Genomic DNA, 26,103 nt, shown 5'->3' on the forward strand with positions numbered 1-26,103 from the left:
AATTATGAAGTATACACTAATGTTAATAGCGCCTTCGCTATTAATATTTTGTGTAATAACAGATTTTGAGAAAATATCTAATTTTTATACGGTGATTCCTTGCAAAATTTTAAAAAAAGACAATATATCGATTACAGAATTTCTACTAAAAGTCTTAAATGTATCTTCGTATGGAATAGATACAGTGAATGAACAGTTGGAATTAACAATATGAAAAATGGACATATATATATAGCTAATAAACATAAAATTTTAAACTATTAACTTATATTATATTACAAATCCAACGTTACAATGGTTATTCTCCGTGGTGAGATATATCTAACGACAAGAACCTATATTTCGTCAGAGAAATTTATAATAAATTCTAAAATATGAAAATCATACATCACGTTTTAGCACGAAATCGAAGTTAAAAGAAAACCTACTATAATAAAACATTTGAACTACTTTTAGTCGCAGGTAGATCGGACAGAATGAGGTAACTTCACTTCTCTGTAGAAATAAATGATTTATTATCACAGACAAACAAATCTGCACAGCAATGAAAACTACGCTTTCTATCCAAAATACGGTGTTCAAAACTTCAGCACAAAAGTGCCATTCTATTCTGAAAGTTTACACCCCAGGGAGACGTTCCATTGTTGAACTGGTGGGGCGTTCTTGTGAAAGCTTCCCAGTGTCGAGAATTTCAAACCCCCATCTTGCATTCCATTTCCGCCTCCGCACCGACAACTCCACTTGATTCAAACCAGAATTATGGTGGGCACAAATCATCCTTACAATGGCATCAAATCCTGGTCTACTTATCGCAGGCAAGGATATTGCAAGAAAGTCTGAATGCCTCGAGGAAACATCGTAAGCGTTCCTGTTACGTCATCAGGAACTTTCAAACAATACCAATGTGTTCATATTACGTCAGTAACAATGCAGACTGTTCAAAAACATTACCAAATGACAAAACAACAAAAATTCTTTTGGGAAATATATCTGTAGATGAGTGAATAATATTAAAATGTATCTAAAAAATAATTTGAGAATTCAAATTGGAATTATACGTCTAAGGACACGATCATGAATAAAATTTTTAAGAATATGATAATTAGACTTAGGGTCCCATTAAAGCTAAGGACTTATCTTACCAAGTAAGCGAATTTTAGATTTGAAGCAGGACTTTTATATACAGTTAATTACTTTACTACCAGTAATAAAATTATCAAATAACTTAAAATAAAATATAAGATTTCGTATTTAAAATACATCCGCCTTTAAATAACATTAAAATGACTTACGTATTTACTACATTCACTAGCAAAAACTAAATTTCTGAATTACGTTAATAAACGTTATTCAACTTGTTTTTCAATTTTCTCCAAGACTAATTACGCGCGTGTTGTTAGTCAGATCTGGTGCATCTCAGGGAGATTTACTTCACAGCTAGAGAAGGTTGGTAGGCATGTAGTTTATTACTGTGACGCTACACATTCGTGGTTACAGTTTCTACACCGTTATTTATGACGGGTTGACAATCTGAATCTATGAGATCGAGCAGACAGTAAAGTAAGGTTAGACTCATAACACAGCTTAGATGTAAGGTAGCTTAAGTTAAGTGTCTCTCATAAGTAATCTGGTCTTTCCCCGTGATAAATAATACTGTTTTCCTTGAAGGAATACTTCCTTCAACAGAAGAAATACGATGCTATCATTTTTATTATAGTAATATAAACTTTTGCAAAAGTACGTTACGTTATTCTTATTTAAATGTGTGTCTTATTATGGAACTTATGGATGGTTATCGAAAGACAATATGATATTATCTCAATACGTCATCATTAAATCACCAGTTCCTACCAAACCTTTTTTGGAATAACATTTTTAAATAAACAGTGACTGATTTATACACTACATTCGTCATTTTATAAATAATACCGTTCTGAAACTTTCTGTACTCCGAAATTGCACAACGAAATTCGAGTTACACGGACGTGATATTCTTGAACATCAGAATGCAGACGTTTTTACGAGGCGGTATCACTTATACCGAGACTCAAAATGATCTCAGTGTACAAGGCTATACAGGTATCCCAAAAAGATATATACACCTATTAAATGAAATAAATAAATAAATTTTAATAAACTTAACCTTTACATACGTAAGCATTGTCACATGTACTCTTAGCGAATCTAGTTAAAAAACATTCAAGACAGCTGACAACTGAGAATATATTCGATAAGAGGCGATCAAAGTTACTAATGTGTATACATATTTTTTGGGACAACCTGTATTATCCTTTTATTTTCATTTTCCAAAAGGTGCGAAGAAACCAGACACGTACGAGATGTGAAATTGTGTGAAACATAACAAGACAATTATTTGCTGAAGTCTGGAAGACGTGTGTTCAACTTCGTTTCGCTGTTCAATATATTTATGTTCTGAAAACGATCGTAGACGTATTCATAACCTTGCCATTTGCGGAAGTCACGATATTCTGAAAAGGCAAAGATGGACCACTATTCGATCTCTGGCAGATGCAATGGACATTTCTCCTAGCCTCTGCGTCCATAAGATGATCAATATAACAACTGCACGATTTTCTTAAGTGAACAAGATAAATAACATAACAGAAAATTAGAAAAAAATTACACTGATAATCGATAAGGTAGTATATCGATTATTTTATCGATTCTTGTCCATCAACTCGGATCATCGATATTCGCATCGATGTAAAAACATCATATCTTACGTAATATAATACGTTATGTTACTACATTCACGTACTGAATACACTAGTATAATGGTAAATAAATATAACAATAAAATTTCGTGTTTTCTATCTGCACAAATGACGTCAAGAAACAAAATCTGTAATTAAAGCGAATCATGGCTTACAAGGTTACGACGTTCATGTAGTAATTTTTACTTATAATTATGACAGATGAGTAAAATGTTTCCTGACACGGCTGATAAAACAGCACAGCAACATTTTAATTTATGAAGCAACTTTAATATTTCATTTCACAACAAAAATATATAAGAAAGCGATTATAATTACGTAGCAGAACACAAACATGGATTTTATTTCTGACAAAATCCACATAAGACAGACGAAGTCATTACTGCGATCGTCTGTGAGCAGATAAAAAAATATATTCTTTATATTTAAAAACGCTGCAGCGTGTAGATCATTTCAGTAATGGATGTTGGTACCACTGAGGTCATTAACTACTGAATCCGAGGGTCAGAGATGGAAGAATCCCGGTAAATTTGCTAATTTCAACAAAAAAACTTGAACAAGGACACCGAGGAATTAAAGAGCGATGTATTTAATGTGTGTAAATACGCCCGGTTGTGGAAAAAATATTCTTTTGATAATTTCTAATATGTAATTTATAACCCAGTACCAACTGCATTTACCACATGTTTTAAGAATTTGCAGCTTTGAATTTTGTTTTTATAGGACTTGTATGTTTCTGAAAGTACGAGGTGCGATCGGAAAGTTTCAAGACTGCGCCTATAAAAACCCGTACACTTATCTCAGGTATTAAATTCATCCATCACCCTCGAAGTAGTTCCCCTGGGAGTGAACACAACGATCCCAGCGCCGCTGCCAAGCCTGGAAGCATCCCTGGAAATCTTTCTTTGTCAGCCTGTCAAGCACCATCTGCGATTCTGCCTGAATCTCTTCTATCGTCTCAAATCTCCTTCCCTTTAGCTAAATTTTCATCTTTGGGAAAAGGAAGAAGTCACACGGAGCTTAGAAAGGAAGTTGGGGTCGGTTCTTGCAAGATCTTTGAGCTCCTGACAAACGAGAAGTCGATTCTGCTTCTGGTCCTCAGACAGGAGCTTTGGCACACGCCATTCCGAAATCGCAGGAGGGTCGGTGTAATGCACTACCAAAACGCCCGTAACTAAGAAACAAATGCTAATTCGATGATGCCGGCTGGCACACTGATTCACTATGAATGTAGGCCGCACCCCCTAGCGGCAGAAGCTCGTACTACATCCGGTTCGCCCTCTATTGACACAGTCTTGAAACTTTCCGATCGCACCTCATAAACAGCGATTATATCCTTAAAAATTAAAAATCACTCTCATCTTAATTCGGGTCATTTGCTTGTAAGCAGATTAGAAGCTGTATACATTAACAATTACTGAATACATATCGATTGCATTTTTATCTGTGCGTCTACAAATATGTTTACGTGAAGGCAGCCATGTTGTCAAGTTCGGTAGTTTGCGTGAGTAATTAATCACTCGTAATGAAGTTTAATGTACAATGACAGTAAAAACCCGCACATACAAGAGATTTCTTGTCAGATGTACCACAATAACTTCCTACTTATGACATGTGGAAATTCAAATAGAATTAACGTGAAACTTAATTAATTTTCTGTTAAAAATTTACAAACATGGCCTTCCGAATGCAAAGAATTTCTTACGAACAAGACAGGGATTCGTAAGAACGTGTTTCGTACTACCATATTATTTGTTTTAGGACTAAACTGTATGGATTATATTCAGTTACTTAATGCACTCCGAAAAGATTTGGTACATTGTAGCTGTGCATTAGTTATGTTAAAACTATAAGGAAGGAAGAATTGAAAGTCAATAATTCAGTTAGGAGGGTATTATAGTACAATATTCTTATTGAAATTCTTACTTAAATAAAATTAGCGTAATAAAAATCTATTAAGAACAATAGTAAGATCTTTCTCATATTTATTTATAACAAGGATATGTTTTTCAAACTTACTTTAGAATAATGAGCCGGGATAGCTCAGTCAGTATAGTGACTAGCTACGGGCTGGACGACCGGGGTTCGATCCCCGACGGGGGCAGAGGATTTTTCCTCTAGCCTCTGCGTCCAGACCGGCTCTGGGGCCCACCCAGCCTCCTCTATAATGGGTACCGGGGTCCTTTCCCGGGGGTAAAGCCGGCCGGGGCGTGATGCTGACCACTCACCCCCATCTAGTGCCGAGGTCAAGGAAGAGAGGAGCTATACCTCCACTCACCCCAAACGCCTACATGGCGTATAGTGGGACAAACATTACATTACTTTAGAAAAGATGATATGTTTACTTTAGAATACATCAGGTAGTTTCAAGAAAACACAAATAGAAACTGGAAATGAATGGAATACACCAGATTCTTGTCCATGATAACGATAATGATGGATGTTAAACGAGGCATATCGGAAGGTTTAAAACTGTTCTTGCTACTTAACAATAAGTAGGATGCAGAACATGGGTTAACTTGATATTTTAAGAACATGAAAATTATTTTTATCTTCTTAGCAAATGTGGATTCCGAATAAATAACTTATCTAAAAATTTCTGCGAAAATCTTCCATACAAAACATGCAACTGCGTGAATCTAATAAGAATTTCTACAGCTAACACTTATATAGTTAACGACTTTGAATGTTATTAAGACTCTTATGTATTCACCCTGATGACAGAAGCAATATATGCCTCCGAAACGCTGTTAATATACTACACTACCACATGGAATCATAGCCCAGAATACTATACAATCCTTGAAGATTTCCGTCTTCTGGGTTGTTGCGCTGTGTAGTCTGGTCGATGTTAACCAACGTTTCAGAGGTCATACTGCCTCCGTCATCAGAGTATGAAGATTTCTGTCTTCTGGGTTGTTGCGCTGTGTAGTCTGGTCGATGTTAACCAACGTTTCAGAGGTCATACTACCTCCGTCATCAGAGTATGAAGATTTCTGTCTTCTGGGTTGTTGCGCTGTGTAGTCTGGTTGATGTTAACCTGATGACGGAGGCAGTATGACCTCTGAAACGTTGGCTAACATCGACCAGACTACACAGCGCAACAACCCAGAAGACAGAAATCTTCATACTCACCGCTGTGTCTTATATACAATCCTTATCGAATTCAGAAAATTAATTAGAAAAGTCAGCGCCATTATATAAGCACCTACATATTAAAAAAAACTCCTTTCAGGAAAAAGGACATTACTGTAAACTATCAAATAACAGCTGAAAAGCTATGGGAGTAATAAAGTAAAATTACAACGAACGGCACACTTAAGTAAAGATATTAATCAAGCAAGTCGTTACAGTGAGACACGCGGAGAAAGTACGAACAAATTTGCACACGGCAAAACTCTTTTTCCGAGCTCAGGCGCACATAAATTGAACTCGTAATTTGAAATTCCAGGTCTCTGCATTTTTTTACGTACATAGAGGCAAAGTATGCGCTTCTGATATTCATCGAGTAAACGTTTCATAAGATTCTACCGTGGATTAATTACAGCGCTCTGCATTGCCCATAACTGTGCCTTGTAGCCATATCTCTTTTCATATAACTTGAGAAAAACACGCGAGAACTCGACGCGTATTGTGTTTTGCTTTAAAACAACGGCTTCCTCTCGCCTGTGTAATTACATACGGAATAAAGTTTATGGCATAAGTTTTACATTGCTTTAGACCGCATTGTAATATTATACTTTATCCTACGTGAATTTCTTTTAAAATTTTAAAATTCTGACTACATTACGAAAGTTTGATTTGATTTATTGTAGTGATCCAATTGTTTTTTAACAGTAAACTATCGTAAATGTTTTCTCTTTCATGTTGTACCTTGTAAATAATTCTGAAGCATCCCGAAGTTTTACAAACTTAAATCTAAATTACATCTAAACATTATACTTGACTGCATGTAAGACCTTGTATTGCAAAGTTTTCCAAAACGTTTCTAAAACAATTCTCCCAAATTTCAAAACAGGATACCGCAGATTAACAATGAAGAAACGAAATTTAAAATTTGTTAATAAATTTTTACGTATAAATTCTTCCGTTGATATAATATCACATATCCACATTATTAATGCGCTGAACCAGAGTTTATATTGATAAGGATAAACAGAACACCCAGAAAATATTTGTAAGAAGGTCCCCTACAAAAATGGATAAAAAAATTACTGAGCTACAACTTATCGTCTAAAACCATCAAACTTAAAAAAATATTTTAGAAATTCACGGAGGTCCTACCTTGACAGACGAAGGATGTCGGAGACTCTCCAGGGTGAATACGGCTTAAGACAACTACAACATGTTGCTTTTTATTTCCAGGCTTCATGTTACTCGGGTTTGTTATAGTCAGCACATCCAAACGCCTTTGTTGCTGAAATAATTAAATAAATTAAAGTCAATAATGTTTATAACCCGTAATATGTTCCGATTATTCTATACTATAAACTAATTACTGCATCTTTGAATCGCCCTGATGATGGAAGCAGAAACCACACCCATAACACACCAACTTCTTTTTTTACCGTGTTACAGCCATTCTCACAGATTAAATTCTGTCAAAATTTACCAGTAGACAATTTTTGTTACTGGACTGTTGGAGAAATTTATGTTATAATTTAATGGTATGAAAATTACTTCGTAACACATGAACGTTATTAGCATAGACACGTACGTAAATTAGGTCATTCAGATTTCTTGAACTTTTCGTGATCAAATATTTGAGATGAAAGTGAAAAAAGCAGTGAGATGAAACATCTCTCGCTTTCGGATAATGTAAATAGAAAGTTCGTCATTCACTTTCAAGCACTAACTTTAGTGCTGTACACTACTGTCTTACGTAATTTATACCGAGTAATAAGCTCCTTTGATTCTATAAACGTAACAGAAATATTTACTTGTTACGAACATGACTGTGTTCTGGATTTATACGAGATGTAGTCTACTAGACTTTCGTTGAAGTTTCAGAAGTCTTTGCTATCTCCGTCATAAGGGCGATGTTCACAACCCTGATAACAGATTCAGCAAGCACCTTTCAAATGTTGGAAAACTTTTGCCAGACTACAAGGCGCAACGATTCAGAAGTCAGCTATCTTCAAACTCACCGCTGTGAAAAAATGAAATCTGTTTTTATTCCTTTCTGATTTCAGTGCAAATTCAAAACTTAAAAGCAGCTAACACAGCCTACTTCGATTTATATGCACTATTTATGTATGGGATATGAAATATATAAATTGTTTTTAAGTTTATTCGATAATTTGTCGTACTTTCGAAAACCACTGTAAAGGACGAATTTACATTATTTTTCAAGGTTGAAATAAAGCTATCCAATACTGGTATAAACTTGTTGCTTAGGGCTGTTATTTACAGTAATAATTAGTAATATTATATAAATTATTAATTTACTGAGGACTAACAAAGGATAACAAATACAGAAGAAAGATTCAGAAAATAATTTTACGTAACGTTGTTTCGTTTGAGGGGTGGCATGCAGAAATATAAAGAAAGAGAAATACGAGGTGCGATCGGAAAGTTTCAAGACCGTGTCAATAGAGGGCGAACCGGATGTAGTACGAGCTTCTCCCGCTAGGGGGTGCGGCCTACATTCATAGTGAATCAGTGTGCCAGCCGGCATCATCGAATTAGCATTTGTTTCTTAGTTACGGGCGTTTTGGTAGTGCATTACACCGACCCTCCTGCGATTTCGGAATGGCGTGTGCCAAGGCTCCTGTCTGAGGACCAGAAGCAGAATCGACTTCACGTTTGTCAGGAGCTCAAAGATCTTGCAAGAACCGACCCCAACTTCCTTTCTAAGGTTTCCTCTTCCCAAAGATGAAAATTCAGCTAAAGGGAAAGAGATTTGAGACAATAGAAGAGATTCAGGCAGAATCGCAGATGGTGCTTGACAGGCTGACAAAGAAAGATTTCCAGGGATGCTTCCAGGCTTGGCAGCGGCGCTGGGATCGTTGTGTTCACTCCCAGGGGAACTACTTCGAGGGTGATGGATGAATTTAATACCTGAGATAAGTGTACGGGTTTTTATAGGCGCAGTCTTGAAACTTTCCGATCGCACCTCGTAGTATTGATTTACGCTTAATTCATGATTCTACACTGTTTCTCATTTTATCAGTAGCGATGTTTAAACTTTTTTTATTAACCTCTGTATAGAGTATTCTGACATTTCAAACAAAACTAGTTACTAAATGTTGTCTCTCTTCACTGACTTATATCAATCAATTTCATTTGTTACTTCAAAAAAAAATAACATCGGTCACAGCTGTTACACACTGAGGGAGGTAAACTGAACGAAACGAGAAACGTCTGGAGATAAAATTGACTAGAAACATCATAAAAGTCAGCACAATAAAATTAAGTGTTCCTTTCACTGAAGTATTTAACTGGAACAAAGTAGGTCAGTGTTAAATAAACAAGCAGAAATATCGAAAGTAAATATATCCTTGTCAAATGTTGTTAACAGACGTATCGGTCAATATCAAGAGGGCAGAATTTTCGCGATCAGACGTAACAAAAATAATTTTACAAATACCATAAATTCCTCTCTCTCTCTCATTGAGTTTCCAACAAACAGCCTAGAATTACAGTCATCTTAATTGACGCCTACATGTCTGAACAGGTAGATGATAATGATCTTTTATCTCGATTTATTCTAAACAATCACACAAATAATTAATGATACGTGTCTATTCAAAGTATCTCATGTCATCGTAAAAAGACTTCAAACTACCTCTGTTTCAATTTTTCATCCCGCCCTGACATTCATTTAAATAAAATGTTTACTGGCCTCGTGAATTTGCTGTGTTCAAATACGACAGTAAACATTCATTATTACATTTCTCCAAGGTCTATAATCCAAATATCAGAATTTAACAGAACGTTCTATGCTCCAGGGATTAGGAGATTGTCTTTTCAGATGAAAATATATTATGTACATAATACAGAGAAAGTGAAAGGCGTATAATAAAAAAAATACATAATTAAAATCTTCAGAAAATTGCACTCTTCACAAAATACTATTAAACGTAATAAACCCCAATGAGATCAAGTCAGGAATCCATACAAAATTTTATTACAAAATTCAGAACGGAAGCGATTGATAAATATATATAAACATGTTTTAAATAACTATTAAATGATGGTATAAATTGAATTTATCTGGTTCAGGACATTTACTAATGATGGAATGTTTGTAACACTGTAATGTACGAGAAATATCGTAAACCTAAATGACTTTTAACATCTCAATAGAACTCTGTTAATTGAAATTTTAAAACGTACACGGATATGAAAATACTATTGATATACGCACATAAACATGCTACCAACATTCTCAGTCCACCAGATGCACACTTTGCAGACCAACGTAGGAGAAGGAAATCTCTGAAACTCGATCGAAGGTTCGTAATTTGTAGCTCCGTGTGGAGCTGGAATAGGATGTCGCTGGTTAGCGAGCCTCTAAATCACCATCATCAGTTCCATTTTAGTAGCAGCATAACCGGCTACGTGATTGGCTGTGTTCTATAGCAGTTCCAAGACCGTCAGCATCTACGTAGTACGATTACCATAACAGAAACATATCGAGTAGCATTTCTGTTTAACGCAGGATAACAGTACTGCTCACTTTTCCACACGATGAGTTTTACATTCTTTTATCCGGTTTCAGTTACTTTCGATACGTGATGTAACTCGAACATCGTATCGATAATTAGCATTTCTGTTTAACACAGGATAACAGTACTGCTCACTTTTCCACACGATGAGTTTTACATTCTTTTATCCGGTTTCAGTTACTTTCGATACGTGATGTAACTCGAACATCGTATCGATAATTAGCATTTCTGTTTAACACAGGATAACAGTACTGCTCACTTTTCCACACGATGAGTTTTACATTCTTTTATCCGGTTTCAGTTACTTTCGATACGTGATGTAACTCGAACATCGTATCGATAATTAGCATTTCTGTTTAACACAGGATAACAGTACTGCTCACTTTTCCACACGATGAGTTTTACATTCTTTTATCCGGTTTCAGTTACTTTCGATACGTGATGTAACTCGAACATCGTATCGATAATTAGCATTTCTGTTTAACACAGGATAACAGTACTGCTCACTTTTCCACACGATGAGTTTTACATTCTTTTATCCGGTTTCAGTTACTTTCGATACGTGATGTAACTCGAACATCGTATCGATAATTAGCAAAGTTGTCAGTCAATCTCAGACAGTAGAATAAGGTTATTGATCTAGATTAACGTTATTACGTTCCATTATTTTGTATCACGAAAGCTGATGCAGAAAAGGATTAATTACTGCAATAGTAAATAATGTAAGCAGAATAAACTTCTTTGTTTGTATATATATACGTCAGATCAAGTCCATAAAATAACTTATGGCTTTAATACGACATACAAACAAGAGGTTTATTTAAATGAAAACAATTCTGAGATTGATATGTAAAGACACAGTGGCTGTTGAAAAATATCCCATAACCAGTAATCCTAAAAATAAATAACTAAACTAATTTAAAGTATTATTGATTTGTGCACTGATAAGAAAGCGTGGAATTAAAACCTACTGCATAAATCACGCTGATAATTATAAAGTTCAAAGTAAAGTAAAGATATACATATAAATAATGATGGCAAAATCTAATAGACGAATTATAATGACTTTTGTGTTTTTTTAAAAATGGCGTATCAGACGAAAGCTATTTATTCATGTCACTTTAGTAAAAATAAGTGTTCCATGCTGTGCACTTTCATTTCAACATGGCTTTTTGCGCACCACATGGAAGAGTGACTAACACGCTACAAAATGAATATATTATCACGAGGCCTAGGTTTCTCTACCGCAGGTCCTCTGCTGAGTTCATTTGGGCAACGTAAATCACAAATTTTGAGTACAACAGAACAAGAAAAGTACGAAAATATAAACGATAGCGTAATACAAATATTTCTAAAATAGTTTCTTCGTTATTCTACGTAACTCATTGACTGTAATTTATATTTATTTGAGATATAAATCTATAGTTGTCAAGCTAATTACACAACAGTTATAACGTTATAAAGTCGTATGATTTATTCTCGAATATAGTTATATATTCGTTGTATGGGAAAATGTATAAATATGTGTCATAAATCTTAACGAGACCCATGTTTTATGACATGAAAATTTTGTTTATAGTAGGGGGTGTTTTAGATAAATACAGACAAGTTAAATTTGGGCTTAAATACAAAAAAAAACATTGTTATTTACCGCCAAATCTCAAAAAAATAAATTCGTCCCACATGTAGTAGTATGGATACCTGCTATAGGAGTTAATTTTATTAATTTAGTTTAATGAAACCATACACGTCCAACTAAAGCTTATTCGATAAACCAGGAAGCGTAATAATCGAGATTTACTTTAACTAGGTCGATTAATGCGCAGACTGGCAATGTTACATTGTTCCCACCATCCCACGACATAATGCCTTACACGTACAATCAGTGTTTGTGTTTATAATTCTCTATTGTACCATCCTAGCGTGTTTATCATGTTTCCTTTAATCACCGTCAATTTACACACCAATGCTGAATCTAACATCTTACGCTATTTAAACTAATCGTGTTTTCAGAAGTCGATCACTGATGCAGTATTTTCAGACGCAGATGTATCGATAATGAATATGGCCGTCTTCTGAGTTGATTCATACAGTCTGGCAGTTTACGGACGTTTCAGATATACTTGCTACACGTATTATCAGGGCGATGATGGTGGTAATACGCTCCTATTAAACGTCGCTAGAACAATTACATCTACACTGCGAAACAACCTGAAGACAGCCATTTTGATATTCGCTGTGTGAGAACGTAATATCTCACATGTTTCGTTTCGAACCAAACCTTCTTCAGGTTACAATGTCTTAAGAATGGCTGTACGATCATGTAGATACTTACAACTATACTGATATTTAAAATACGGTAATCTAAAATTTATGACGTGTTCAAGAATATTTAATTAAGTCTTCTTCAAACTCTTGTGTTTTTATTCAATTTGTTGTCTGTCAGTGTCTTCAGACTACACGTGAAAATACATAATAATACATAAAATATCACAAAGAATCTGATAAAAACCTAATCCATAACATAATAAAAAGTCTTGTACTGCAGTAAAATATAAACCGAAGCAAGACATCAAATGTAATGTTGTGTCTTGACTACGGGACTCAAATTTATATGTGGCAGTTCACACTAAGAACAAATCTAAATCTCAGTCCACAAAACTCCTGCTGAATTACATAAAAAAAATGTGTTAATTCTTTAAAGTGTTTAATGCGATGAAGAAATTTACAAAATACGTCTTAAAAACATTGTTGTCTTTATAAAACAGATCTAAAATTAAACATAAAGTTTAAGGCTGAGCTCGACGTCAGCAATTTACTAGAATTAATTCGATAAATGTAAAATCGACAGAACGCTATGCCATCAAGTAACGCGTTGTTCCATCACCAGCGGACCAACTCGCCTGCCACGAGGCTTTTGTGTAAAAGCACTTGTTCGAAATTACTTGCCAATTCAATTAAATATCCTCGTTACTTTCGATCTAACAGAAGCTATTCTTAAACTGCAAGGCTCCATCCACGTTCCTTCCCGTCCGATATTGGCTCAGTCCTTGCCTCAACACATACAAATCTTCTTTCTGCAGTCCGATTCACGCAGGCGCAAACAAAGGGAGACAATAATCTTTACATACCCGTCCCGGGTTCAATTCCCGGCGGTGCCCGAATTTATAACTTGTGTTGGGCAAGGCCGTGGTCTAGGCATCACGGAGTTTTCCTCCGTGGCATCCCAACAATTACTCCATTCACACACAGAAGAAGGCAATGGCAAACCACTTCTGGATCATCTGCCAAGAACGTATATGAACAGGTCCCAGTCCGAGAAAAGGATGGAAGGATCCTGTTCATATGGACCTGTCGTCAGACAGAACACTAAATAATAATAAGATGAGGTGGTCTAGCGGTTAGAACGCTGGCCTTGTAATCCTGGGGTCTCGGGTTCGATTCCCGGCGGTGCCCGAATTTATAACTTGTGTTGGGCAAGGCCGTGGTCTAGGCATCACGGAGTTTTCCTCCGTGGCATCCCAACAATTACTCCATTCACACACAGAAGAAGGCAATGGCAAACCACTTCTGGATCATCTGCCAAGAACGTATATGAACAGGTCCCAGTCCGAGAAAAGGATGGAAGGATCCTGTTCATATGGACCTGTCGTCAGACAGAACACTAACAATAAAATACCCGTCCTATCTTCTTAGGTTATAATTTTCCAACAATTCCCAGTGCTAAACCGTGCAATAATACAGAACATTTATCTACCGATCAGTAACCAACTGTCTTCATCTTCAGGGCAGAATAAAATGTTCTTGATGTCTATACTATTTGTTCATATCACCTTATGTAATCGCAATGAAACTATTAGGTGGGCCATAAAATTCGTAAAAATATTTTGAAAAAATTAATATAAAATATAACAAAATATTAGACAGGATATGGATATGTTAATTGTTATATTTAATTATCTTAACAAGATCTCGTGAAGTAACATCGCGACCGAATGGTTATAATTCCAGCTTTGAAAATTTTCGGGATTCTATTCAGTCACTCCAGTCAAATATTAGGTTTATTACCTCATATTAGGTCTCCTTCTACGTCCTTTCAAATTCTTTGTTCATTATCATATTATACAGCGTCCCCAATAAACTAAAAATAAACTCTTCTTAAGATAAAATTTCATATTCTTAACAATAAGGCAAAAAAACAGAGTAGGAGTAGGGGAAAATAACCCTTCTCAACATCCCACCACCAAAACCAAGATTCAACACGTCCAACATGACCCCAATCATATTATCACTACCCTCACTCACGGAACCAAACGAAAAAATTAAAATCCCCTTGGCAACGAGAATAAAGATGGCTGTCTTATGGGCTGCTGCGTCGTGCAATCTAGCAGAAGCTTAAAGGCGTTTCGGTGGTACTTCTCGCCTCCATCATCAGGGTGATAAAACGTCGGCAAACTTCTACCAGATTACACAGCGCAACATCCTAGAAGGCAGCCACCTTAATTCTAAGATGTACAGTTTCTAGCAGCCCTCGACATGAGTATTTAATCGATTACACATCCAATAAGCTATTTAACGACGCTAACTGAACAGATACATTACCTGGCTTTGGAAAAACGATGCTAAGTTCATTATGAGTAACAAATATGGATACTTTATAAGATAGTGTAATTGCGTCATATTGTGAATATTCTAACAATTATTTATTTTAATCCGTCTGATCACAATATATGTACATCTGATAAAATTTAAGAAAAGACAACACCTCGCCCAAAATTGAAAAACAAATGGCATGAAACATCACCAAATGGAATCATATTTGAGTTTTAAAGTTCGTAAATCTTTTACACCTGATGATGGTTTTATAAAAACTGAAACATGTTGTGTAAAGGATGTTCCAAAATGTAAATCGATCAATCGATATGTAACATCAATGATATTTTATTATCTTAATTATAAGAAATTTTAAATATTGTGATAAGACGGATTAAAATAAATAATTGTTAAAATATGGATACTTTGTTATTACTCTGTCAATAGATATGACAATGAAAATGTTGTTATGAAACATGAGACAAGAAAAATATATCCTAAAAAAACTAAAAAAAATTGTATGTTGTTAAGGGGATATGAAATAATATAAAATATTTTTTTTGATATATTTTAGTGTATTTCATCACAGGTAATATCAGAACTGTATGGCTCAGAACTCCTAAGAATATGGAGTTGAGGAGGACGCGAAAACGAAGAAGAATATATAAGAAAGGATTAGAAGAATGAAAATGATAATGACAGAGCTGGTCCCTGAAATATCGGAATTTAGCTAACTAACACGGCTAATAGCCTCAGAAGATTTAATTAGTATTAATCGCCGTTAAAGTTTCAGATCATACAAAATGAAATAAAATCTTTGTTATTTAAGTCACATCTATTACTACACTGTTTTAAAAAACCCGAATTGGCTTCTTCCAAATTAATTTGTTTCGTAAGACCACACGAAAATGACATTTTAAATCAGCGTCCACGAAAGGAATTCGGAGTTACATGATCAAGAATTTTGAATTTCGGGATGCATTAATATTATTACTTTTAATTTGCGAACAAAATTCTGAATATGGGCATTCGTGTGTCATGGTTACGAGTGAAATTATCTCTATTCAACCCACGGAGTTCAACTTCGATTTTCAGACTTCTGTTGGACTCGATTCTCCTTTTATCACGAGTAGAAGCCATTTCTTCTAGACGTCAAGTCCACGGCTTGGGATCACTGGAATGCAATTTCCCGTGAACAATATTCTAAGGCGGGAGAGAGTTCACTCGCTGGGAATTTAAGATCGCCCTCTCTTTGCTGCAAACACTCCCAGAAGCCTTTCTTCCTACTTTCGTATCCACCATACCATCATCTAGTCACTCCATTATTCTCTTTGCTTGTATGTGAACGGTTTATTGATTATGCTTCCAGTTAATAATCAGGAGAGTTCAGTCATTCATCATTGTCACTTTTGAGTTCTAAGCTTCATTATAATTCATCGTGACAAAGTATATTTAGGTATATATTAAATCTTGTCCGTCTAATCACAATAGATTCTTATTAAATATTAAAATATTACAATAATTAACATTTAAAATATTTAATTGTAATATTTTAATATTTAATAAGAATTTATTGTGATTAGACGGACAAGATTTAAAATACATATTTATTATATCACAATACGACGCAACTTTACCATCTTATATTTATTTACGTTTGTCATTAGATAAATTACAGTGACCTGTAAAGTACATTAATATATTCTAAACAAGAAAAAAGTGAGGTTAATGTACCAAACACAATTACACATAGATTAACAGTAAAAATAAATATTCTAAAATTTTTCGATGTTATTCTAAAAGTGTTAATACAATTATTTTCCTTACTGAAGGAAAGAAATCAGGTTTATTTAAACAAAATATTCTGTGTCTATATTTTCTTTAAAATTCTTGAGACATTAAAGATTTTGAAGCACACTATGCTATTAGAGTTCACACCAACCTCGTACTTTTTAATTCCCTATAATCCGTAATAATAAAGTGGCGGTTGTGCGAACTTAAAAGGTGAGATAGGTAAGAAACATGAGTCCTGAAAATTTACATGGTAACATTCAACTGAAATATGTTCGTTTGTTTCTGCATGTTTTGTGGAAAGTCATTTAGCAATATAACGACCTAAAAAAATTTTGTTTTCGTCTTTAAGTTTCTCAGTGGTCACAAATGAACAATTGATCATAAATATTTTTACTTTGGTGTAAAAAGACAGATTACAAACATATCGAAAATTTATGTATGAAATATTTTCTCTAAGTCAAAAGTTACAAACATGGCTGTGGAGTCTAATTTTTGAGGTTACATACACCAAATGTACACAAACAAAGTGTTTATACGTAATAAGTTCTTCCTCAAAACATAAATTAGTGGTAGAAATTTTGTACCACATTAGTACTAATAACATTCTGTAACATATTTAAAATTACAAACAATGATATTAAATGTAATCATAACTAATTTAAATCTCTAGCTCATGAGCTACAGTGCATTTTATTGTCGGAATATACACTCAAATTGTAGTGTTCTACAAGAAAATTCCTACAAGTTATGAACTAGACGGATAAGATTCGACTCCGGGCACTTCTTCCTGGTTTTACCTTAGGTTAAAGTAGCCTGAATGTATGTTCATTTCTTAAAATAACAGACAGGCAATATTTAAAACGCGTGGAACTTTAAATAAAAACCTTGTTCTAATAGTTTGCTCCAAATATTTCGTTTCATGATAGTAATCGAATTTAATTAATTAAATTAATGTTGCTTGCAGCAAGAGTAGGTTTACGAACTAGATTATCGGGTTTCGAATACCGGCAGATGCCACAGAATTTCAATTACGTAAATTTTCAGGACCTGCCCCTGGGGATCCTAGAAACCAGTAGCCCTCTTTAAAACTGAGCTCATTATTTACGTTGAATCTGAGTTCTCGTGAATAAATCCCTCACATTTATCAGGGGACAAGAATCATAATGCGCCCTCTTTCATTTCAAATACCATACGAATTTTCTTCTGTTATAGACTCACTATTTTCGTCACAGTAATAACATAAGCCTAACATTGCTTAATATTCTGAGCTTGTTCAACGTATTTTATACATTCAGAATCTAGGGTAATTTTCAAAAGATTAATTTAACGTGTTATATCGATTTACGCGTAGGTTCCAGAAGCGTTATTATCACATATTTTGGAACCAACAATTTTTAGGCACTTATCACCCCCCCCCTACATGTATACGTGTGGATACTAATATAATATTTCAGAACATAGGATCTAGAAATGTACACCGGTGTTAAATAACTCTGAATAGATCACGATGACTCTTATAAACGCGCTAATAAGATTCAGTTTTCCATAAAACGTGGAAAAATTTGTTACCAGCTGAGCAAATGTTAGGTTCTTACAAAAGGACTTTAATGAATTACATTACTTGTTACATTTCTTACTTATTTTACCCTTCCTTATTAAAACACAGTAACACGCGTTTCCTTTCAAATGATTTCAGAAATACGACAAATATTTACCAGCGCGAACCTCCCTGTATTCATTTTGAGATACATTTTAATTAGTAAGACTAGTATCATCGACATTACAAATTAAATTAGAAGGTTAAATAGAATCTTTCCCTTAATTATACCCCTCTTATATTTATATTTATATAATAACACCAGGTGAAGACACAGTCTGACAATTATACCTTTGATATTTGTATCGTCAGAATGCTGAAGGTAAGTTTATGACGGATACATTTAAAACTTATAATTTCAAGAACAAAATTTACCATATTAAGACTTCTATTTTAAGAATCCCAATGCTGTGGATTGTTACGCTAACACAAATATATTTGTGCCAAATACAAGAAAGAAAAATTGTTCAAATATAAACCATTTCACAGCTTCATACCCAGAAATAACTATGTGTAGAGCGAAATCCTTTTTGAGAAGCTTACAGTTAACAAGCTGTACAATATATTCCCCGTTCTTTACGGATACCGCAGTTACATTACTCTGTTCTCAAAAACCTACGTATAACTTATATATGAAATGAAAAAGTAGTCCCTCAGGATTAAATAAAGCGGATCATGGCCGGCTTAAAGGAACCTGCATCACTCTCTGGATCGACCAATGAAAGAGAAAGGTTTTAATTGCCTGACATCTTAAACTCCCTCTCGCAATTAACACCAGATTAATTTCTTCTAAAAGATAAAGCATTAGACATTATTAGGAAATATTACTCACTTTACAAAGAGATATGTTACAACATGTCTGGATTAATTATATTAAATATTATCATTCGTTATTATAAATTTGCAAATATCATATTCCTCCTCTCATTTTAATTAAATTCTCAAAAGAATTCCAAAATTTTATAAAGTAAAACTAATCGAAATTATTTCAAAATAAAGATGGCTGTCTTCTATGTTAATGCACCATGGAGTCTGATATCATATTTAATTCTAATATTGAGCTTCAGAATTCTGTTTAACGACTCAGCGTGTCAAAAACGTGTATCTGCACGCATAATCAGACGTAACTTTGAATATATCTATTTGCGTGTTTTTTCTCCGAAACTACGTCGGTTTCCCTATGTGCTGAGTGAGAGGCTAAGATTTACCATACAACCACAGAGACAAAGTTATAATTTGTATGTTTTAATATATTTGGAAATATTTTGATAAAAATAATTTAAAGAGAAAATGTTTTAAACTAAATATACCATACAATCACTGATTTAATTTACCGAAAATATGTGTAAATTTTAATTTTTCTGTCCTCGTGATATACGTTGCAATATTTTAAAGACAGCACAAATTTTTCTTCGTTTAATATTTATCCTGTGCTCAACAATAAAAAAATATAATCTCTTGATATGCCATTAGTTTCAAAGGAGCATGGAATGTTCTTTAGAATACTTTACTCGCTTGAGTATAGATTACACAGTTTTCTATTGGCGGTTCAGCACAACATACAAAAGTAATTTAAACAGTAAGTTACATGGTATGTGTTGGCGATATTAGCGGTGCACGTTCTATGTTCGTAGCAGAGGAAAATATTTAAAAAATATGACTCCATTTCTGCAAGACTACGGATCCAATTTCTAAGTACATTTACTCCGCTAAGTGTCGGTATATTTTAAAAATATATGCTTTAGAATGGGAAACGATAATCATAAAACTCCAGCTCTTACGACGACAAGTAAAATAACGTATTGTAAGGAACAAAAACATTCTAACGTTTCTTGGCGTCAGAAACTGAATCCTACATGCTCTGGCAATATAAAGATACAGCACAGTACAAAAATCAGTTAAAATTTAATAAAACTATGAATATTCACATTTATATAAAAAAATCTATCCCATTAATCACCACAAACAACTTCCATATAACGTTATGTTATTAGAACATACATTTTCGCGTAATAATCAAGCTGTTTTGAAGCAATTCCAACTAAAACTCATAAATAGAATCACAGAATACTTTAAAACAATTTCCTAAAGTCGGTGCTTGGTACTGTTGGACGCGATGTAATATGATATTACATTTTTTCACTCTGAATGAAAATAAATTTAAAAATTCATAAAATAATATCTACGATATTTTAATTTGCGTCGAGATTAGTAATGGGCCAAAGTCTGTGATAATATTTAAATTTATTGATTTATATTCAATAAACACGTGAAATGTTTTTAGATGATTATTGAAGCTTTGGTATGAAGTACTACAAACTCTTGTTTGTTTCGTGACATAAAATTTTAATTTTGACATGTGTATTGAATGTCTGATTCAGAATAATCGATTACTCAAACACACTTAACGGTATTTATTTAAAATTTAATACATTTATCAAATTACCGCGCATACATCAGTATCCTATAATTTTATCTCAGTCTCAAAGTAAAATGAATAATTAGTTTTACAAAATACTGCAGTTTCGTTAAATTTTAAAATTTAGAAAATACATATTCACTCTGTTGATTCGTGATAATAATTAAAATCTGTTAATTTAGAAGAAGGCTCTTCAAAGTGAAGGTTTCTTTCCATCAATACCACATTTTATATTATATTTAATTTTAAATTTCATTAGAATCCAAATACATCTGGCTTAAGGCTAAGTGTAAACTTTTAAATTCTCGGAAGAAGGAAAAGTTTTCTTACTATTTTCTCTCTTTAGACAGGTTCTGGCACTTTCACGGAAATAAACACTTTAAGGGTACTTCATAGAAATCTAAAATTTAAACTATAACTCATTTCTAACTGTAACAGTGTAGACGTATTCCATTTTATGTATCTAAACTAAATGTTAACTGTTAATACTTACAATTATTCTTATGCGCTGTAAGTTAGATAAAATAAGTATTTTTTTTCTTAGCATTTCATGAAATTTATTCAGAATAACTTTATGAAGCTATAAACAACCAGCACAAAAATACTCATAAGACGTAAAATTATTCTTTCAATCTTAGTCCATCGTCTTCATTATAAAATTTACAACGCTAAAACGTTATAGAAATTGTATTCTGCGTCAGTCTTCAGACTGAAACGTTTGGGAGAGTGGAGGGCCCCATTTGTTCAGCCCCCTGGTTGAGCTAGTCTCAGACATGTCCTTTTACTCAGAACAAAGTTCTTCCCAGTACCACTCCGTAAACCCCAAGTCCTACACCGCCCTCGGTGTGAGAAGCTGGCATCAAACATCTTGAGGAATTACATTTATCTCATGTTTTAATGGTCTACTTTTTGTGTTCTGACCTAGATACACGAACACACAATTAGAAATGTCTGCATGTATTTCTAGACCAGCAGCCTTAAGGATCTAACAAATTGCTCCTTCTTTACTTCACACTGTCTGTGTAGTTAATGTTACGTCCGTATAGGTTCATATAATCGCTATACACTACTCTGTATTAATCTTCAATCCCTATTAATCCTCTAGTGTTCTAGTAATGACGATTTGTAAAGCAAAATTTAAAAATGTGAATATCAATGAAATGTCCCAGTTTAATGGATTTTTCTGAAAGAGGAGATAAGTAAACAAGTGATAAACTAAGTTTCATTAATTATCGTCCTATAATTCTGTAGGTACCAGCGCCATCTTACCTTCAGCTGTCAAATTATTTTTTTTATATTTCTTATATATACAGGTGAGTCAGAAGTGTGTTTACATACTTCGTGTGCGTGTTCCAGGATGAAAAATAAGAAAAAAATGTTCCTATGAACATGGGGTCGCTAATGTTTCATTTTCAAAATAATAGTCAAAAATAAGTTTCGATGAATTGAATTTATGTCAAAGTTAATCCAGCTTCCAGTAAAGATTTTTAATTAAAATTTGTGCTGGAATTGATGGCGACATGCTTATTGATCCACACATGCTTCCATCACGTCTAAGAGGACCTTCATATCGGTGGTTCTTAAGAAGACACTTGCCACGTCTCCTTGAAGATGTACCACTGAATACAAGAAGACAAATGTGGTTTATGTACGACAGAGCCCCAACACACTTCTCCCATCACCATGCGACCGCATGTTCATAGAAACATCTTTCCTTAATTTTGATCCAGGAACACGTACAAAAAGTTTATAAACATATTTTTGACTCACCCTGTATAATCTGTACCTTCAACGACGCTTACATAATCCTCCTTGATATCACCCTAAAAATATTAATTCCTGTTATTAAACATATTAACATGATACAGACTTTGTTGTGAATATAATCTCGTAAGAAATATTTTTTTGAGAAACCTTAACATAAGCTAAACATGGCGGTCGATATATACGAGCTGACAAACTAGATGCGGCACATTTTGATATGCCACTGTGACGTACGACACTCATTCTATTGGTACTATATCATCAAGAATTATAGGCCTATAACCAATATTTTATTTAGCTCTTGGATGATACACAGCATCCAGTCCATGTTCACGGCTGCGTACGAAGAGATATCAGAAATTACATCGTAACTCGTGCGTCGGTGACTCAGCTCATAAAACTCAAAATGCAAAAATTCAAGGGATTCCTTTGCATTTGAATTTTATCAATGCAGATTTTTTCCTTGCTTAACAGAATATAACAAAAACATATTTAATTCACGGCCAGGTTCAATTAAACCGATATTAAAATAATACAAATACATCGTGATCTGAAGACATTATATGGAAATATGGGTATAATTTTTACCTTAAATTTACTTTAGTTACTGAATACAATATTGTAGAGTCTAGCACTCCAGCTTTGGTTTCAGAAGATTCTGGGTTTAAATCAATGTCCAGCGAGCTGGTATCATTACTGATACTTTAAATTATCATCCTCAATTCTTATAGAAAAATACTGGCGTAGTAACACTAGAATATATTAGCAAGTAAAGACTTTTTCCAAATATATTTTATTTATTTTATTTAGTGTTCTGTCTGACGACAGGTCCATATGAACAGGATCCTTCCATCCTTTTCTCGGACTGGGACCTGTTCATATACGTTCTTGGCAGATGATCCAGAAGTGGTTTGCCATTGCCTTCTTCTGTGTGTGAATGGAGTAATTGTTGGGATGCCACGGAGAAACCGGGGAAGCCCCAGGAGGAAAACTCCTCCGTGTTGCCTAGACCACGGCCTTGCCCAACACAAGTTATAAATTCGGGCACCGCCGGGAATCGAACCCGAGACCCCATGATTACAAGGCCAGCGTTCTAACCGCTAGACCACCTCATCTTATTATTATTTAGTGTTCTGTCTGACGACAGGTCCATATGAACAGGATCCTTCCATCCTTTTCTCGGACTGGGACCTGTTCATATACGTTCTTGGCAGATGATCCAGAAGTGGTTTGCCATTGCCTTCTTCTGTGTGTGAATGGAGTAATTGTTGGGATGCCACGGAGGAAAACTCCGTGTTGCCTAGACCACGGCCTTGCCCAACACAAGTTATAAATTCGGGCACCGCCGGGAATCGAACCCACACCCCAGGATTACAAGGCCAGCGTTCTAACCGCTAGACCACGATTTTTGAAGTTAAACTACAAATCGTTTTCAATTTATCATAAAATATCGGTTTATTTCCTGAAATAATGTTACTGGAACTATAAAAGGTACATAATCCTTACAAGTCCGTTATATAAATATTAAGTTTTAAGATACGAGCCTCTACCTCTGAAAAAGAATAAGACAAACAATAAACAATGTAACAGGAGAAAGATATTGTAATACAGACATAAAATGTATTATAAAGTTCCAAATTAACGTCTTTAAAGGCCGAAACATGGAGGATTTATCATCACTGTTAAGAAAATTATTATAAATAATGAAGACATAAATTAAAGAGTTCATACACGTAAATCCCAATGACGCAGCAAACTGTTATAGTAATGATGAAATTTATGCAGTTTCTAATTATTCATAACTTATGGCGAACTTTAAAAATTTTGCTGCAAAATAATTTTGATATTTCTAATACATGTCTCAAATAGATGTCAGAGGGTATGGATAAAAATGCTTAGGCGTATACAGTAAGATTAATTTCTGTTTAAATAAAAATAATTTTATTATATTTTACAGAATAGTTCTATAATATTTTTGTCAATATTTAATAAATTTCACTACTGTTCTGACGCTGTCTTAAAAACAGGTATGTATTCTTGTCCTCTTAAATATTAACATCTTCAATTTATGGAGAATTTATTTTGCTTCAGACGGTTAAACGGTGAACTATTCTTTTTGGGAGAAAGACTGGTCTACTTCGACACTAAGCAATGTTAATCTTTTACATTTTTTGCTAATTACAAGGGGTTCATCCTACTTTCTTTCAGAAATTCAACAGACTGACGCTGTGACTAAAATTACGTGACTAAGAAATAATAAAAAAATACCTAACTTTACCTCTAAGAAAATTTTATCTCCAACATCCTGCACAACCTGTCTTAGCTCGTCCTGATTCTTCTTTTTAAACTTCTATTTTAAATATTATTTCAGGTCGATTTAACTTCAATAGCTTCCTAGTTAACACACATCTGCATAATATAAGCTACTTTATGAACTCATTCCACACAGAAAATTCATTGTACTTATAACCGGTTATCTCATCGACGTGTCGGCCTTCGAATGAAAATTGCATAAAATACTGTTTTCTGTGCCAGGAAGTTCAATTCTGGAGTTAAATATTAGACAGTCTACACAGAATTTCCTTTAAAATGCGGCTACGAAGTGTTAGCTCTCTTCGTGTGGAAAGATGGAAGAAATTATGCGAGGGGCCAACGTTTTTACTCCCTTCAACTCGTCATCCATTCCTCATGAAGATGGGTAAGAAATTCTAATCATCTCGGATTATTTAAATCGCATTATAGGAAAAGTATTTTGAACCTTTAGCACGCCAATGACATGCTCATTAGAGGAGTTCCTTGGCTTTCATAATATTAAAGACTATAAATTAGAATTTAATAAAGTTTCTTGAACCGTTCCCATTACAGAAAAGCATAGCTCTTCATCTATTCTGCAGGCAAAGCGGATGGGTCATATAAGCTAGACTGTGTTTCCTGACGCGGCCGCAAGGATCATGGCGCTGCCATCACCTCTCTGCATCTCCTTCCACCTCTAACCCGAACTGCCATTTCTCCCTAACATTATTTCATTTGCTAAGATTGATGGCTCAATTTTGCTAACCATTTATCTCTCATCTTTACATGTTCAGACTTCTCACCACAAAGTTCTTAAAATGACTATGCTATAGAAGTTAAATAAAACAAACCTTAGCTCTCGATAAAAGCGAATTGAGACAAGAAATTCAAATTATCTTTTAAATCAAGTATGCACGCCTTTATACAGTGGTCTATTTTAAATTTATTCCTGTCAGCTACCTCGTTCATTTGAACACATTACTTCATTGAAGGAAATAAATATTTAATATTTTTCATAAAATAAATGCGAATGGAAGGCCTACTTAGCTTTGAACAATTCAGTAATATTCATTGTAGACATTAAAAAAATAAAACATTTGCTTACCACCGTCTGTAACTGCAAACTCTTACACATTTATGACGTGACTGAAGAAAACATTGTGACAAGAAATTCCCAATGCATAAATATTAAGGAAGAATTGAAGATAAATATTTAATTAGACGAGAATTATTCGATTG

The 26,103-nt window shown here is 34.2% G+C and overlaps 1 protein-coding gene across 8 annotated transcripts in view; it reads right to left on the reverse strand.

The window, feature by feature from the left end:
- The window catches only part of LOC110831251 (cytosolic carboxypeptidase 6), a 323,299-nt gene that overhangs the window by 154,256 nt on the left and 142,940 nt on the right, over nt 1–26,103 (reverse strand). For all 8 annotated transcript variants that reach the window (XR_015536683.1, XR_015536682.1, XR_015536680.1 and 5 more), the window contains one exon: nt 7,020–7,152. Coding sequence is in view for 4 of the 8 variants with exons in the window: in XM_022067026.2 (XP_021922718.1) it covers nt 7,020–7,152 (133 nt within the window). In the remaining 4 variants the exon portion in view is untranslated. The remainder of the gene's footprint in view (nt 1–7,019; nt 7,153–26,103) is intronic.

The sequence above is a fragment of the Zootermopsis nevadensis genome, unplaced genomic scaffold, assembly GCF_977971745.1.
Source record: "Zootermopsis nevadensis isolate Lab colony 2312 unplaced genomic scaffold, Znev_1.0 Znev_ptg000023l, whole genome shotgun sequence".
NCBI lineage: Eukaryota > Metazoa > Arthropoda > Insecta > Blattodea > Termopsidae > Zootermopsis > Zootermopsis nevadensis.